Raw genomic sequence first — 19139 nt, forward strand, 5'->3', positions numbered from 1 at the left:
TCAAAGTTTTACATAGGAATATATAGGAAAAATCTTCTTCTCAAGAACCACTGGGCCAGGAAAGATGAAACTCATGTGGAATCATCCTCAGGTAGTGTAGATTCTAGTTTGTTCAAATCATGACCCCCGGGGGTAGGGTGGGGGCCAAAATGGCCAATAAAGTTTTACATAGGAATATATGGGAAAAATCTTTAAAAATCTTCTTCTCAAGAACCACTGGTCCAGGGAAGATGAAACTCATGTGGAATCATCCTTAGGTAGTGTAGATTGAAGTTTGTTCAATTCATGACCCCCAAGGGTAGGATGGGGCCAAAATGGCCGATCAAAGTTTTACATAGGAATTTATGGGAAAATCTTTAAAAAATCTTCTTCTCAAGAACCACTGGGTCAGGAAAGATAAAACTCATGTGGAATCATCCTCAGGTAGTGTAGATTCAAGTTTGTTCAAATCATAACCCCTGGGGGTAGGGTGGGGCCAAAATGGCCGATCAAAGTTTTACATAGGAATATATAGGAAAAATCTTTAAAAATCTTCTTCTCAAGAACCACTGGGCCAGGAAAGATGAAACTCATGTGGAATCATCCTCAGGTGGTGTAGATTCTAGTTTGTTCAAATCATGACCCCCGGGGGTAGGGTGGGGCCAAAATAGCCGACGAGTTTTACATAGGAATATATAGGAAAAATCTTTAAAAATCTTCTTCTCAAGAACCACTGGGCCAGGAAAGATGAAACTCATGTGGAATCATTCTTAGGTAGTGTAGATTGAAGTTTGTTGGATTCATGACCCCCAAGGGTAGGATGGGGCCAAAATGGCCGACCAAATTTTACATAGAAATATATGGGAAAAATCTTTAAAAATCTTCTGCTCAAGAACCACTGGGCCAGGAAAGATGAAACTGATGTGGAATCATCCTCAGGTAGTGTAGATTCAAGTTTGTTCAAATCATGACCCCCTGGTGGGGGGGGGGGGGGTAAAATTTAAGCCCTCAGACCCCCCACTTTCGCCTTCGCATTTACTTCTGTAAAGCTTTTTATCGTTATGAGTCAATTTTAGTGGGTCTTGGATGTTATTGGTACGCATGCGCTATATTAGTGTGACGTAAAAGGTGAGATATTTTACATACATGCAGTTTACTGAATATCAATTAATTAAATTCATTTTACAATAAATTTGAAAAATAAATTTTGGATAGACGTTTTCAAATCCTGGATAACACTACAAAATGATGAGATAGCGTCTGAAGTTGCTGGTGACTCACCTTTGTTTTATAACCCAATGCTTCGGACTGGGGGGAAATCTTTTTATAATATACAAATGTTTGACAGCAACAAATTAAATGGGCTAATGATATCATTAACAAAGATGGTTCTTTTTTAAGTTTTGAATCTTTTTGTAATACTTATCCCATGATTAAGATCAATTTTTAGCTCACCTGAGCCGAAGGCTCAAGTGAGCTTTTTCTGATCAAAATTTGTCCGTTGTCTGTCGTCGTTGTCGTTGTCGTCGTAAATTTTTCACATTTTCATCTTTTTCTCAAGAACCACTGGGCCAATTTCAACCAAACTTGGCACAAAGTATCCTGAGGTTAAAAAGATTCAATTTTGTTCAAATGAAGGGGCAAGCCCTTTTCCAAGGGGAGATAATTATGAATTAGTGAAAAATAAATGACATTTTTCAAAAATCTTCTTCTCAAGAACCACTCGGCCAGGAAAGATGAAACTCATGTGGAAGCATCCTCAGGTAGTGTAGATTTAAATTTGTTCAAATCATGACCCCCGGGGGGAGGGTGGGGGCCACAATGGCCGATCAAAGTTTTACATAGGAGTATACAGGGAAAATCTTTAAAAATCTTCTTTTCAAGAACCATTGGGCCTGGAAAGTGAAACTCATGTGGAATCATCCTCAGGTAGTGTAGATTTAAGTTTGTTCAAATCGTGACCCCCGGGGGTAGGGTGGGGCCAAAATGGCCGATCAAAGTTTTACGTAGGAATATAGAGGGAAAATCTTTAAAAATCTTCTTTTCAAGAACCACTGGGCCAGGAAAGATGAAACTCATGTGGAATCATCCTCAGGTAGTGTAGATTCAAGTTTATTCAATTCATGACCCCCGGGGGTAGGGTGGGGGCCACAATGGCCGATCAAAGTTTTACATAGGAGTATACAGGGAAAATCTTTAAAAATCTTCTTCTCAAGAACCATTGGGCCTGGAAAGCTGAAACTTATGTGGAATTATACTAAGGTAGTGTAGATTCTAAATTGTAAAAATCATGACCCCCGGAGGTTGGGCGGGGCCACAATGTGGAATCAAAGTTTTACATAGAAATATATAGAAAAAATCTTTAAAAATCTTCTTCATCAAAAACCACTGGGCCAGGAAAGATAAAACTCATATGAAATCATCTTCAGGTAGTGTAGATTGAAGTTTGTTCTCAAAAACCACTGGGCCAGGAAAGATAAAACTTATATGAAATCATCTTCAGGTGATGTAGATTGGAGTTTGTTCAAATCATGACCCCCGGGGGTAGGGCAGGGCCACAATCACCGATCAAATCTTCTCCCAAGAACCAATGGGCCAGGAAAGATGAAACTCATATAGAATCATCCTCAGGTAGTGTAGATTCTAGTTTGTTCAAATCTATGACCCCGGGGGTAGGGTGGGGCCAAAATAGCCCACGAGTTTTACATAGGAATATATAGGAAAAATCTTTAAAAATCTTCTTCTCAAGAACCACTGGGCCAGGAAAGATGAAACTCATGTGGAATCATCCTTAGGTAGTGTAGATTGAAGTTTGATCAAATCATGACCCCCAAGGGTAGGATGGGGCCAAAATGGCCGATCAAAGTTTTACATAGGAATATATGGGAAAAATCTTTAAAAATCTTCTTCTCAAGAACCACTGGGCCAGGAAAGATGTAACTCATGTGGAATCATCCTCAGGTTGTGAAGATTATAGTTTGTTCAAATCATAACCCCCTGGGGGTAAAATTCAAGCCCTCAACCCCCCCCCCCCCCTCACTTTTCGCCTTCGCATTTACTTCTGTAAAGCTTTTTATCGTTATGAGTCAATTTTAGTGGGTCTTGGATGTTATAGGTACGCATGCGCTATATTAGTGTGACGTAAAAGGTGAGATATTTTACATACATGTAGTTTACTGAATATCAATTAATTAAATTCATTTTACAATAAATTTGAAAAATAAATTTTGGATAGACGTTTTCAAATCCTGGATAACACTACAAAATGATGAGATAGCGTCTGAAGTTGCTGGCGACTCACCTTTGTTTTATAATCCAATGCTTCGTACTGGGGAAATCTTTTTATAATATACAAATGTTTGACAGCAACAAATTTACGGGCTAATGATATCATTTAAACAAAGATGGTTCTTTTTTAAGTTTTGAATCTTTTTGTAATGTTCTCCCGATGATTAAGATCAATTTTTAGCTCACCTGAGCCGAAGGCTCAAGTGAGCTTTTCTGATCAAAATTTGTCCGTTGTCTGTCGTTGTAAGCGTTGTTATTGTCGTCGTTGTTGTAAATTTTTCACATTTTCATCTTTTTCTCAAGAACCACTGGGCCAATTTCAACCAAACTTGGCACAAAGTATCCTGAGGTTAAAAAGATTCAATTTTGCTCAAATGAAGGGGCAAGCCCTTTTCCAAGGGGAGATAATTATGAATTAGTGAAAAATAAATGACATTTTTCAAAAATCTTCTTCTCAAGAACCACTGGGCCAGGAAAGATGAAACTCAATGTGGAAGCATCCTCAGGTAGTGTAGATTTAAATTTGTTCAAATCATGACCCCCGGGGCTAGGGTGGGGCCAAAATGGCCGACCAAAGTTTTATATAGGAATGTATAGGGAAACCTTTTAAAATCTTCTTTTCAAGAACCACTGGGCCAGGAAAGATGAAACTCATGTGGAATCATCCTCAGGTAGTGTAGAGTCAAGTTTATTCAATTCGTGACCCCCGGGGTCGGGGCCACAATGGCTGATCAAAGTTTTACATAGGAGAATATAGAGAAAATCTTTAAAAATCTTCTTCTCAAGAACCATTGGTCCAGGAAAGATGAAACTCATGTGGAAGCATCCTCAGGTAGGGTAAATTCAAGTTTGTTCAAATCATGACCCCTGGGTGTAGGGTGGGGCCACAATGGCCGATCAAACTTTTACATAGGAATATATAGGAAACCTTTAAAAATCTTCTTCTCAAGAACCACTGGTCCAGGAAAGATGAAACTCATGTGGAAGCATCCTCAGATAGTGTAGATTCAGAGTTTATTCAATTCATGACCCCCGGGGATGGGTGGGGGCCACAATGGCCGATCAAAGTTTTACATAGGAGTATACAGGGAAAATCTTTAAAAATCTTCTTCTCAAGAACCATTGGGCCTGGAAAGATGAAACTCATGTAAAATCATCCTCAGGTAGTGTAGATTCTAGTTTGTTCAAATCATGACCCCCGGGGGTAGGGTGGGGCCACAATGGCCGATCAAAGTTTTACATAGGAATATATAGAAAAAATCTTTAAAAATCTTCTTCTCAAAAACCATTGGGCCAGAAAAGATGAAAGTCATGTGAAATCATCTTCAGGTAGTGTAGATTCAAATTTGTTCTCAAAAACCACTGGGCCAGGAAAGATAAAACTTATAAAATCATCTTCAGGTAGTGTAGATTGAAGTTTGTTCGGATTTATGACCCCCAGGGGGTAGGGCAGGGCCACAATCACCGATCAAATCTTTAAAAGTTTTCTGAAAAACCACTGGGCCTGGAAAGATAAAACTTATATGAAATCATCTTCAGGTAGTGTAGATTGAAGTTTGTTCTCAAAAACCACTGGGCCAGGAAAGATAAAACTTATAAAATCATCTTCAGGTAGTGTAGATTGAAGTTTGTTCAAATTATGACCCCCGGGGGTAGGGCAGGGCCACAATCACCGATCAAATCTTTAAAAATTTTCTTTTTCTCAAAAACCACTGGGCCTGGAAAGGTGAATTCATCCTCAGGTAGTGTAGATTCACGTTTATTCAAATCACGACCCCCAGGGATAGGGTTGGGCCACAATGGCCGATCAAAGTTTTACATAGGAGTTTATAGGGAAAATCTTTAAAAATGTTCTTCTCAAGAACCACTGGGCCTTGAAAGATGAAACTCATGTGAAATCATCCTCAGGTAGTGTAGATTCACGTTTGTTCAAATCATGACCCCTTGGGTAGGGAAGGGGAACAGAATGGCTGATCAAAGTTCTACGTAGGACTAGATAGGGAAATCTTTTAAAATCTTCTTCTCAAGTACTTCAAAGCCATGATTAATGACAATTATGTGGAATAATCCTCAGGTAGTGTAGATTCTAGTTTGTTCACATCATAAAACCCAGGGATAGGGTTGACCACAATGGGGGAAATAGCAAAGCCATGATTAGTAATACTAGTATTTATATGGAAGCATTTTCGGGTAGTGTATAATTAAATTTGTTCAAATAATAACCCCCAAGGGTAAGGTGGGGCCACAATGGTGGATCAAAGTTTTACATAGAAAAATAAAGGGAAAAATCCCCAGAACAGAAAAGCTATGTTTAGTCATATTGACATGTGAGCATCCTCATGTATTGAAGATTTAAATTTATTCAAATCAAGGCCCTTTGGGGTTGGGAGGGAAACAATGGGGAATCAAATTCAAATTATTATAAAGTTATAATAGGAAGAAAATGTAAAAAAAAAATCTTTTTATCAAGAACATCAAAGTCATACTCTGTATTAATATGAAAGCAAGTAGTATTAAAATTCATGCCCCCCCCCCTCCCTTCTGATTTGTGCTTTTTCCTAGCCGATTTTCTCAGGTGAGCGATGTGGCCCCTGGGCCTCTTGTTTAGAATATAGTAGTGTTATTCATGCTATCAAGTCTTAGATAAAGAATTCTGGCCCTGATATACCTATCAAAAAGCTAGAAAACCCATTAATTATGAGAAATATTTACAAGGTGATGAAATGTCACAAATCCAAATATTTTTATGAAAGTCTTAATCAAAACTCTTCTGTGTCAACAGGTAAAACAAAATGGAGTGAGATTTTACAGGTCGACAATAAAGAATGGAAAAAATTCCACAACGTACCCTTCAGAGTGACAAAACACTGTAAACTCCAATGGTTTCAGTATAGAATTAAAAACAGATATTTAGCAACAAATTTATTTTTATTCAAAATTAACAAAATTGACTCTGAGTACTGCAATTTTTGTCACTCGGAAGAAGAAACAATAGAACACCTTTTATGGGAATGTAAATATACTCAATCATTTCTAGAGGAATTTGTACTTTTTCTTGAAGATAAGACTGGTGTAGTCATCAATATTACGAGGAGATCTTTTATTTTAGGTTAAATTGAGAATTATACTGATATTCAAAATATTATTATCCTTTGGCTGAAATATTATGTTTACACATCAAGATGTACTAAGAAACCTTTGAATTTATGTGCTGCAATATCACAAATGAAGTTTTCTTACGAAACGCACAAATTTATCTCATATAGAAATAGTGGAAAAGAAAAATTTGATGCCCAGTGGAACAGATGGAAGCAACTTTTTTCTTAAACTCTCTCTCCTCTCTTTTCTTTCACTCTCCTTTATTCCTCTTTCTACCTCTTTCTATTAAAAAAAATACATCATGTATTAGTTCAATGTATAATATTGTATAAAGAGATGTGAAAAAAATCATTTTACAGGGTTATCTGAACACATCTTTTAACCTGTTAACAAATAGGCTTGAATTAACATTATCCTTGCTGGAAATATATTCGCAAAAGTTCATCTTCTGCAGACATCATTTTATAAATAAAATTATCTTCAAAAAATAGAAAAACTCGACCAAAAAAGGCGACTTTCAGGCAAAAGTGGGAAGGTGCAAGGGCGAAAATGCGAAGTTGCGAAGGTGCTAGGGCGAAAATGCGAAGTTGCAAAGGCAAACTTACGAGAGTGCGAATGTGCGAAAGTGAAAATGAGCATGCGAAGGCGAAGAAGCGATATGAGTATCGCTCCTTCGTCTTCGCACTTTCGCCCTCGCACCTTCACGCTTCGTTGTCAAATTTTCGTCTTCGCATCTTCGCTCTAAAGGCGAGAATGCGAAGGTGCGAGTGGCCCCAATAGAACACCATACTTTTCTCATGTAAACAAAACATAAGGGAATATAGGTGGTAGGAGGGGATGCAGGGACCCCCCCCCCCACTTCCTAAACTTTTACTAAACAAAAGTGATTTTTTTTTTCAGCTATCAGTCTTCCATGCAAGATAATACTCCTTCCTATCGGGGGGGGGGGGGGGGGGTCTGGCCCTCCACTTTTTTTCCCAACTTTACTTTTACTACAGGAAATGTTATAGAAAGGTTGGTTCCCCCCCTCTCCCCCGTATATTATAGGAAATTGATATAAGGGAAATGTGATGTATGTATAACATATACAGTGTATGTTATGTTCTATAAGGAAAAAAGGGTACTGAAAAAAGTTGACATTGAAAAAAAGTTGGACTCTAACCCCCCCCTCCTCCCCCCCCCTCCTCCTCCCCCCGCGAAGGGCTCAAGTGAGCTTTTCTGATCATATTTTGTCCGTCTTCCGTCCGTCCGTCTGTCTGTCTAGCTGTCCGTCTGTCCGTCTATAAACTTTCCAAGACCCCTCACAAGGGGAGATAATCTAGAAAAGAAAAAAATAGGGTTGGGTCATTAAAAAACTTCTTTTCAAGAACCACTGGGCCAGAAAAGCTGAAACTTATGTGGAAGCATCCTGGGGTAGTGTAGATTTTAAATTTTTAAAATCATGACCCCGCGGGATAGGGCGGGGCCACAATGGAGAATCAAAATTTTACATAGAAATATATAGGAATAATCTTTGAAAATGTTCTACTCAAGAACCACTGGGCCAGAAAAGCTGAAATTTACGTGAAGGCATCCCGGGATAGTGTAGATTCTAAATTAATCAAATCATGACACCCCCCCCTCCGGTGGGACCGCAATGGGGAATCAAAATTTAAGATAGAAATATATAGGAAAAATCTTTGAAAATCTTCTACTCAAGAACCACTGGGCCAGAAATGCTGAAACTCATGTGGACGCATCCTGGTGTAGTGTAGATTTTAAATTGTTCTAATCATGACCCTCGGGGGTAGGGTGGGGCCACAATGGGGAATCAAAGTTTTACAATGGGGAATCAAAGCATTCTATAGTCGAAATTGTCTAAATTATGATCAGTGTGGTAGGGTGGGGTCACAATAGTATTTTAGTATTTTAATAATTAATAATACAATCTGCTTATAAATGAAATTTAACTAAGAAAAGATCAAGTGAAATTAATGAAATGATTTATATATAAAAAAAAATTACCAGTATACAAGATTTTACAAGATTTTATTAATCCAATTTGGGCCCCCGGAGGAGCAAAAAGATTTACAAATAGAAGGAGGAGGATCCAAATGATAGAACAAACATGATGATGATATTACAAATAAAGAGCAATTGTTAAAAAAAAAAAAAAAAAAAGTATATAAGAGATATACTGAATATACATACATGTATTGTATTGTAAGTTACATACAAATATATATAATTTGTACATATATATATATATATATATATAGTTAAGGGCAAGAAACTGGGAAAGAGGTATATAATTTTTTTATGCTTATCACAATATCTTCAATTAAGGTAAATTACTAAGGAATGCAGCAAGTGATCTAAGGATGTCTGGGTCTTCATTAGTCATGAGCCAATAAAATTGATTATCATAAGATAGAGATTGAAAATTTTTACATTTAATTTTACAAATATTTATGAGTTCAAGTCTTTGTACATTAAGATGAGGACATACAAGGAGAAAATGAATTTCATCCTGAATCTCGTTGTGATGACAAAGTGAACAAATTCGTTCCTCTCTTGGTATTTTTTGGTAACGTCCAATTTCAATTTATATCAATTTCAATATGTATTACAAGGGGGAAATCTGGTAAAGAACAGTGGCGTAGCATCGTTTTTGAAAGTGGGGGGGCCAGCCAGAGAAAATTTTTTTTTTTACTTACCTGATAAAAGTTGACAAGCAAAAAAAAAAAAAAAGGAAAGTTGCCCAAAGTAGAAAATCCTATTTCGTGGGGGGGGGGGGGGGGGGGTAAATTTTTTCTCAGTGTCAGGTACTTTTAGAACCAGTTCTAATACTACATTTTCGGTACATCACTAAAAGTGGAGGAGCCAACCAGCCTTCCAATTAACATTTCCTATAGTATAAGTAAGGTTGGGAAAAAAAGGGGGGGGCCAGGCCCCCCCCCCCGCCCCCCCCCCCCCCCGGTTGCTACGCCCCTGAAGAACGAAATGGTTAAAGCTTATCAGGTGAGCGATGTGGCCTATGGCCTCTTGTTTTATATATTTTGCTTGTCAATTTAAAGGTAAGTCTAAAAAAAAAATTCTGGCTGCCCCCTTTCAAAAACGATGCTAGATGCTACGTTGCTGATAAGAGCTTAAAATTATATTTTTTTTCATGGCAACTAAAAAGATTTAAAATATTTCAAATCAATACGACTAGTAATATTCATTAAATAATAGTTACTGTTATAATATATATTTACCTTTTAATCGTTTAAAAAAGATTTCAAGCCCAAAAAGCATGTGTTATCCTTTTGTTCATTTAAAATCTGTTTTTAGGGTGTATGTGCAAAAATGCTATTTTCTGATTCAGTGATTGAACAGAAGAACATTTACGTGTGTTTGAAGTACAAGTATATTTTAGGGATGGCAATTCGTAACCGATTAATCGATTAATCGGTCGGAACGATGCTAATCGGTTAGTAAATCCTTAATCGGTTAGTCAAAAAAAAAAAAAATTCCTTCTTCTTTTTTTTTAAAGAGAGGAAACTGCTGCATAGATGTTAATTTAGCGTTTTTACATATCTTAATTAAGAATATTTTGAGGTAATTATAGCTCTTCAGTTTGAGACTGCAGGGATGATTGGTCAGTTCATAAAGTGTTAATCATGTTAATTAATGTTTTTAAAACATCATGCCGTTACCCAGATAGTCCCGTGATTTTTTAATGATATTAAAAACACTTTTAATTATACATGTTGAATGTCTATATTTTGCCGTTATCTTTTGAATTATATTATTAGAAAAAAAGTTGTAAATTGTACATAAAGTGAGAGTTCAGACATAGTTTTGATTATGGTGACAATGTAGAATTAACTTCCTAAAACAACTGTGTTGGGAAATTATCCCTGTCTGATTTCTCAAACAAGATTAATGGTTTTCTTGTCTATTGAAATCAAAATAAAATATACCCTTAAACACATAAAATTCCCCGATCAAAATGATAAACAGAATGTAATTTCTAACGTGTAACACCTTCTTGTGTACATGAAAAACAAATGTCAAAATGTATATCTTGATACGACTAACCGGTTAATCGGTCGGAACGTTATGCGGTTAACCAATTAGCAATTCTGGAATCGACGCATTCCCTACTATATTTATAGCAACCTTCAGTTAACGTTCTTGACTTCCATTTAGGAAATGTTCCAAACATTTATTGCTTAAAGACATGCGCAGCGTTCATATACACAAACTCTACATTGCACTGATAATTTTCTTAGATATTCTTATTTTAAATCATAGTAATTAAGATGTCCTTACACAAAAAATCAGCATGCATTATATATTACGAGTTAAACCGGATATAAAATTTCATTATACTTCTGTTAAAATGTTTCCTATATAAAGTTCAGAAGGTAAAATAACTATTTTTTATAGTCCACACATAGCAAAACTAAGCCCCGGGGTATAGTTTTTGTTATTATACCTCTACTGATTTTTCACTGTATAAGAGTAAATCGGTATATTTTGCTTATTCCCTGAAAATCACCATAAAAAGACTGATTCCTTGCAGAAAGGTGTGTCAGTTTGATGAACTGACACACACCTATTCGGAACACCTTGCAATTTCTTTTAATCATATGAAAAGTACCAAAAAATAATAAATATTCATAATGCAGCTGTATAAGGAGGCGGGGCCCAATTTTATACGGGAAAATGTAACTTGTTATTGTGACGTCATCATTGTAAACTAATCTGCCGAAGGCCTTCTCAGAAGATTTGATCACGTACCGACCCACTTCAATTCTCATTGAAGTTTATAAACTTGTTATTTATTACTTATATATACATTTGAGATGGACAATTAAATGTAAAATTAATTATATTGGGATGTAAATATTGCACTAACCCAACCGGTCGCCGTAGATTTCCGTCAAAAGTACGCAAGGTGTAAATCGGCTTGAAATCGGTATATTCTCTATGTACAGTATGATGCAATATATATATTCGTACAAAATGGCGACCTGTTTACACGCGCGTTCCGACTTGCATATTTATAGTGGAAATAAAGTAGTTTATAAATAGAGACTGGAATTTCGGTAGTTATTTTTAACATTTTTAATCATGTGACATTTCATATGTCACGTGATTTTATTGTCGTCTGCTACGTAAACAAATCTGAACCGGCGAAAACAAGATGGGGCGAAAAGGGAAAGAATTAAGCAACCAGGTAAAAGAAATCGCTTGGAAATTATTACAAGAAGGAAAAACTATCAGTTACGTGTCAGAAACATTAGATGTGTCCAGGACTACAATCGCCAGTTTTAAGAAGCGTGTAGAGCGCCGAGGTTTCATAGAAAACATCCCGAGACGAGGCAGGAAACCTGTCGTGACAGCCCGAGACTATCGGAAGCTAGAAAGGCTCGTAAAAACCCACAGAAGAGAGAGTTTACAGGATATAACGGACAAATTCAATGAAAATAAAGAACGGCCAATATCTAAACGAACTGTACAATTACATCTGCATAAACATGGATTCGTGAGACGGGTTGCAAAGAAAAAGCTGGTAATTCGAGAGGTAAATAGGAGAAAGCGTTTATCTTGGTGTCGTGAAAAGAGAAAAGTCACTGTTGACAACTTTTGGAGAAAAGTTATATTCTCAGATAAATCTAAGATTGTTGTGGGACAAGACTCGCGTGTGTATATTTGGAGAAAACGAGGAGAAGGTTGGAGGCCGGATTTGGTAAGGGGCGTGCAAAACAAAACCATGTTACCAAGTTATGATCTGGGGATGTATCACCTGGCATGGAGTCGGCACTATTTCTGAAGTGGATGGAAATATAAATGCTGATAAATATCAGACAATCTTAGACGACAATTTGTGGCCAGTTTTAGCCCGTCATTTTCCGACTGGAAATTATATTTTCCAAGACGACAATGCGCCTGTACACCGTGCACGTTCGACTCAGGATTATTTACACAGGAACGGGATTACAACGATGAGCTGGCCAGCCCAGAGTCCAGACTTAAATATAATTGAAAATCTGTGGCTCCTTATTAAAAGAAAGCTTCAAGGAAGGATAGGGCGAATTGAGAACAAAGACGATCTCTTCCGTGAAATCCAGCGCATCTGGACTGACATTACACCAGAGTATGTCAAAAGCCTGTACAGGACTATTCCGAGACGATTACTAAGTGTAATACGCTTAAAGGGTCACCTTACAAAGTACTAGGTAAGTTATTTTTATTTATTTAATTTCTGAAATGGAATAAACGAGTTACAATGTTGACCTACTTTCGTCGCGAGTGTAAACACGCCGCCATTTTGTACGAATATATATTGCATCATGCATGTACACAGGTTAAATCGATCGCCAAAAATGTATGAAGTACTTGTTCACGTTGTAAATAAAACTAGATGCTGTCATGAGACAGTAATACCCGCACTGACTAAGGTGTTTGCCTCTAAATACACACTCCTACATATTGGGCGGCTTTCCAAGGAAAAAGTCAAAATAATTCTATAATTCACACGGAACATGTATTCGTCAAATTGAGTATGGAATTCTCAGACCCTGTGACCATGTGACCTATGACTCAGAATCTCTTTTACATGCTTAAATACTAGTAATTCATTACCAATTTGAATTTAATTAATGATGTAAATTAGATTTTGATAAATGGTTTGCTCATAAAAGGACCTAATCCCCCCCCCCCCCCCTCGACACCAAAAACACACGGCACATAGCTTTTTTTGCGATAGTAAGTAAACAATTTTTCAAAACGCTACTCCTCCTACAATTTTAGTCTGATTTCAATATTACTTGGCACACAAGTTACATTGATACATAGAATAGTGCATCGGTTTTTGATTTCGATGAACGGTGTTGCCATGGTTACTAAAAATAAATTTTTTGTGAAATTCTTTAAAAACGCTACTCCTTCTACAGTTTTGGTCTGATTTCAATATTACTTGGCACACAAGTAGACTACACTAAGAAACATAGAATAGTGCATCGGTTTTTGATTTCGATGAACGATGTTGCCATGGTTACTAAAAATAGAATTTTCTGTGAAATTCCTTTAAAACGCTACTCCTTCTACAGTTTCGGTCTGATTTCAATATAACTTGGCACACAAGTAGACTACACTAAGACGTAGAATAGTGCATCGGTTTTTGATTTCGATAAACGGTGTTGCCATGGTTACTAAAAATAGAATTTTCTGTGAAATTCCTTTAAAACGCTACTCCTTCTACAGATTTCAATATAACTTGGCACACAAGTAGACTACACTAAGATACATAGAATAGTGCATCGGTTTCTGATTTCGATGGTGTTGCACTATAAATAGAATTTTCTGTGAAATTCCTTAAAAACGCTACTCCTTCTACAGTTTTGGTCTGATTTCAATATAACTTGGCACACAAGTAGACTACACTAAGATACATAGAATATGCATCGGTTTTTGATTTCGATGAACGGTGTTGCCATGGTTACTAAAGATAGAATTTTCTGTGAAATTCTTTAAAAATGCTACTCCTTCTACAGTTTTGGTCTGATTTCAATATAACTTGGCACACATGTAGACTACACTAAGAAACATAGAATAGTGCATCGGTTTTTGATTTCGATGAACGATGTTGCCATTGTTACTAAAAATAGAATTTTCTGTGAAATTCCTTTAAAACGCCACTCCTTCTACAGATTTGGTCTGATTTCAATATAACTTGGCACACATACACTAAGATAGTGCATCGTTTTTTGATTTTAAATGGTTAAAAATAGAATTTTCTGTGAAATTCCTTTAAAACGCTACTCCTTCTACAGTTTTGGTCTGATTTCAATATAACTTGGCACACAAGTAGACTACACTAAATACATAGAATAGTGCATCGGTTTCTGATTTCGATTAACGGTATTACCATGGTTACTAAAAATAGAATTTTCTGTGAAATTCCTTAAAAACGCTACTCCTTCTATAGTTCTAGTTTGATTTCAAAATAAGTTGGCACACAAGTAGACTACGCAAAGATACATAAAAAAGTGCAATGGTTTTTGATAAGTACAAACCAGTAGAGCTACAGTCTCGACAGAGACTTCTGGTTTTGGAATAGGCTAGCTGATGGAAAAGTTTTGTTAAAACATCGCTTGTTATGAATTAATTTAAAATTTGTTCTTGTACTATTCATGTTTACATGTAAATACCTTTTCGGCACACCACTTCATCTGTTAAGGCGACGGAATCGACCAGGTTTGCCGAAGGGGATAGCATTAGCACGTGCTGCAGCCTGGTGTGCACTTTGTCAAATTGTGTTATAATTGAATTAATATATTTCATGACAGGACCTATGACAGTCCGTAAGTACAAGTTTAAGTCAAAATGCAAATGATTAGGTTAAATGTCAATGTGAGCTTGTCAGGAAATTGATAACAGCAATTTTTTACATAAAAAAAATTCTGGATCTGCACCAGTATTACAGTAACTGAATGTCACAATGGAGATAACTTCACAATTTCATATTGTGAAGTTATCTCAATGTCAATGTGACATTCAGTTACTGCCAATACTGGTGCAGATCCAGAATTTTTTTCGGGAGTGGGGAGGGGGTTCACATCTCAGTCAAAAAATTCCAGCCCAGAATTTCCTGACAAGCTGTAGAAAAAAACTGAAAACAAACAAAATAAAAACGATGATAGTGGGGTCGTGGGGTCAATGTTTTCTAAGTTAGGGGGAGGATGTCCAGTCATTTTTTATTTGCTTCCGTATAGAGTCTTGTTTAAATAACAAAGCAAATTCCAAGGGGAGGGGGATCCAATCTCCCTAGGCACTCCCTGTCCCCGAAATTACAATCGATTTTGTGACTTCAAAATAGTAGATTTTTTCCCATTTGACTAATTATACATATTTTGTTTCTTGTGTTTATATTATGTCTGTCTATTTGTCTGCAGAAACTTTAACCTTGCCCATAACTTTTAAGTGGGATGGGCTATACACATGGCTTCCACATTTCATAGTTTAATTCCTTGTGACAAGACCTTTTATTAGGGTGCCATGAATTTTGACCTCTTGATTACTTGACCTTGGATTTTTACACATTTTTACAAGAAAAATACCCAACTTTAAACTTAACCTAAATTTTGATCAGTAGGTGCTAGGGCTTTCATGCTTAACATGTGTATTCATTGTGAACTGTCAACAGGTATAAATATGTTTGACCTTGACCCTAGAGTTTGAACCACTTAAAAAAAACTTTAACCTTGGCAATTAAGTTTTGAACAGGAAGTACTAGGGATTTCTTATTTCACATGTGTATTCCTTGTGACAAGACTTTCTTCTGATACCAACATTTTGAACCCTTTGACCTTGACCTTTGACTTTGACATATATTTTAGATACTTCAAAGCAATAGGCTTCCATACGGGGGGGGGGGGGGGGATCAGTGTTTCACAAACACATCTTGTCATCTTGTCTACATTATTATTTGGTGATTTCTCCATATGAGGGAAAAATTCCTGAGAGAGATGTTTTCACAAAAAACAAAAAAATTACTAAAGAATTAAATATAAAACATGAATATGTTGGTCATATCTCTGCATGAAAAAAAAAACAGCTTTTCAAATACTGTAACCATTGTAACTCTTTCAAAGTATTTACCTGTGAGAATGGCATGATTTTTTTTTTTATTACATGTGACCAAGAAGTTTGATCTACTTGCAAAAAAATTAAATTGTTTTAAATTCATCATTTTGAAAGAGAAAAGTTAGGGCATTCATATTATACATGCATGTATATTATTACCTGTGATAAGACCTTTCCAGATAAATCATGACTTTTGACTCTGTGACCTTGACCTTGAAGCCTAACGTACTTTTCAAAAATGTTGCATTTGCTAATAACTTTTGATTGAGAAGAGATATGACTCTTACATTTGACATGTATACATTAATTACTCATAAGAATTCACGATGTTTCCCAGCATGCAATGCTTTTTTACCCCTTGACGTTGATGTTTTACCTAATTTTCAAATTATTTAACTCTCCCAAAAGATGATAAGGCTTCTCAGTAAAATTAAGGAGGAGTTAAGGGAAGACAGGGCTTTTTGCACAAAAAACGTCATTTTTCGACCCCCATTTGACCCCCTGGGGCAAAATGAAACATTTGAAACCTTACTGCACATCTACATGACACCACTAACCATCTCCCAAAAGATGATTAGGCTACTGTGTAAAATTTAGGAGGAGTTCAGGGAAGAAAAGTGTGACAGACGGACGGACGGATGGACGGACATGAGTAACAACAATATACCCGAACTTTCTTTAGAAAGTTTTATTTCTTTTTATTTCACTCCAAAAAAATTCAAACCTCAGAAATTATATTATACATCAGTATAATAAAACGCTTATCCACTTGTTGTGGGTGGGATGGCTCTTTTATCAAACCCTTACAGGAAATATTCCCCTCGTGCAAGCCCTCGGGGAATATTTCTCTGTCGCGGGTATGATAAAAGATCTATCCCACTCACACCCAGTGAATAAGTGTATAACATTCCTGGTATTTTTGGAAAAAAAACTATTATAAATAGCTTGTATTGCCCATAAATATGCACTGTATGGATATTTGGAAATGTGAAATCCTGAACAAAGCAGAATATAGAAACAATAGACACATAAATCAGAGAAAAATCGAATTAAACGTAGAAACGACTAAATTTTCTGAGTTAAAGTTATAATAATAAAAATCCATATCATTCTCATAGTTACATAACACTCAGTGAGATATTAACACATTATTTCTCCGTTTTGAACGACATTAAGAAAAAATTTAAAAAATTGGATGTCCGCCATCTTGAATCGCCATTTTGACCTTTTGAACGCCATTTTCATGTAGGTCAGCATATTTTTTTTCGGATTCAGCATACTCGAAATAGGTTACACACTATGCTGGACCAAATAATAATTTTTTGCCGTTAGAAGTTATTTCTAGCCTGCTTTTTAAAAATCTGGACCAGACTAATATATTAGGAGTTTAAACCGGATGTAAAATTATGTTATTTGTATTTTGAAAAAAAAAACTATCATAAATATAAATTTAGCCAGCATTTCCCATAAATTTGTTTTAAAAGAGGTGTGCAATATTGCCAGGCGTCATAAAATCGCAAAACGTCTTTCAATAATTGGAATTTTTATATTTTCAAAAAAGAAAGAAATTTTAGTTCATTACATGTACATGTACGTTGCGTGTGTCCTTAATGCCGCCCATTTCTTTCAGTACTTTGATTTTTTGTCGTCATTTGATATCTGTGACGACGTGTCAGAAAGACTAACATGATACACCTTGCACCTAGAACTGTTCAGTGTAGTGGACCTCGTAACCTAGATGATAAGACGAGTCCCTGGTGGATAAGTCTCGAATGTTATGTCATTGCTGTCGAGGTATATCAAAGTCGGACACCTGCTTTAGAACTCAGTCTACTTTTAAAGCATAGGAAGTGTGCACATGAATCATGAACTTATTAGTAAAAGTTTTCCATTTTTCCACTTTCCTAATTTACTCTATCAGCGAGCCACTTGGATACAAAGTAACGACTGGTTCCGGCAATGATTCAGAAAATATGCCAAAAGTTGAACAAATTGACATTGATAAAGAGTTACAGAAGGAGTTAAATACATTGGAAAGTCGGCTTCAATTTATTGAAACAACTTTGATAAACTTTAAGAAAGATTATGATGTTTTAAATGAAAGCTACAATAATATGAAAACTAAGTTTGATCAGGCCACTGCACGGATAAGCCAACTAGAAAATTCAACCCAAGAAACGAGAATGGAAGTAGCTGAGCAAAAGTTGACGTATGCCAATTTGCAGAGTGTTCATTCTAGCCTCCAGAAAACAGTGAATGACACAAATAATCGACTAAATTTTAAAAGTGCTGTTTTGTCCACGGAAATTAGCAATATAACTGATGAAGTGGTAAATATGTCAAACCTTCAATCGTGACTTTGCCTCTCTCAGGAACAAAAACTTGATTCTAGAAAACAAGTTCCAAGAAATTACCAAAATCTAATTTTCCATAGCATCGACCTATATGACATGTTTTATTTGGTTTTGTATTATTTCATATTATCTTCTGGAATGATCATTGAGCACTATAATGTAAATTGGCAACTTATCTTAGGTTTTCGCCATGACGGTTTTTCAGTTGGTAGAGAAACTAGCTGCAGAACTGTAGCTCTCTGCTTGAGAAAATTCGGACAGATAAAGCAGAGAGCTACAGATCCAAGCGCTGTAAAAATCTTCAATTTACGATGACAAATTGTTGTGGCTTCTTTAGGTATTTATTTTGTGTAGTTTAAGCATTTTCTGGCTTTTAGAATGGTATCCTATACTAATTCATGTATTTAACTCTTATATTTGAAACTTTCTTTAACTGTTATGGGTCCGAAACAGTCCTGAATATAATTTTGTAATGTCGGTATAAAAGAGTTCCATTTCGATATCCGTAACCACAAACAACCATTTGTTAGCATTGGGAGGTATTAGTAAATGATGATGAATTGAAGTTGAATGTATGATTAATTATTAAATACCATTTGAAATTATTTTCAAAGCTGGGGAGGAAAGTATACACCAAAAAATACCCCATAGCTGAGCGACAAAAAAATCTTCGGCGTAAATCGAAGGTTTTACAGCGCTTTAAGTAATCCCTAGCAGTTTTCTGCTCAATCTGTCCCAATTTTGCCAAGCAGAGAGCTACAGTTCTGGAAGCTAGTAGAGTGCTTGCTCCGTGATTGAAAG

The 19139-nt window shown here is 36.2% G+C and overlaps 1 protein-coding gene and 1 pseudogene across 1 annotated transcript; both read left to right on the forward strand.

Moving 5' to 3' along the window:
- Positions 1–11539: 11539 nt before the first annotated feature.
- Positions 11540–12169, forward strand: LOC134262292 (uncharacterized). Its single transcript, XM_062744667.1, has one exon. It carries the CDS (start codon positions 11540–11542, stop codon positions 12167–12169), a length of 630 nt encoding a protein of 209 aa, XP_062600651.1.
- A 5518-nt stretch (positions 12170–17687) lies between these two features.
- LOC134262293 (uncharacterized) lies at positions 17688–18408 on the forward strand (annotated as a pseudogene).
- Positions 18409–19139: the final 731 nt, after the last annotated feature.

This window comes from Saccostrea cucullata, unplaced genomic scaffold (genome assembly GCF_032062105.1).
Source record: "Saccostrea cucullata isolate Sc308-1 unplaced genomic scaffold, CSIRO_AGI_Scuc_v1 ctg10051, whole genome shotgun sequence".
NCBI classification, from domain to species: Eukaryota; Metazoa; Mollusca; class Bivalvia; order Ostreida; family Ostreidae; genus Saccostrea; species Saccostrea cuccullata.

Excerpts from the sequence above, each read along its gene's own strand:
- LOC134262292 (XM_062744667.1), top strand. The coding sequence starts at position 11,540 with ATGGGGCGAAAAGGGAAAGAATTAAGCAACCAGGTAAAAGAAATCGCT.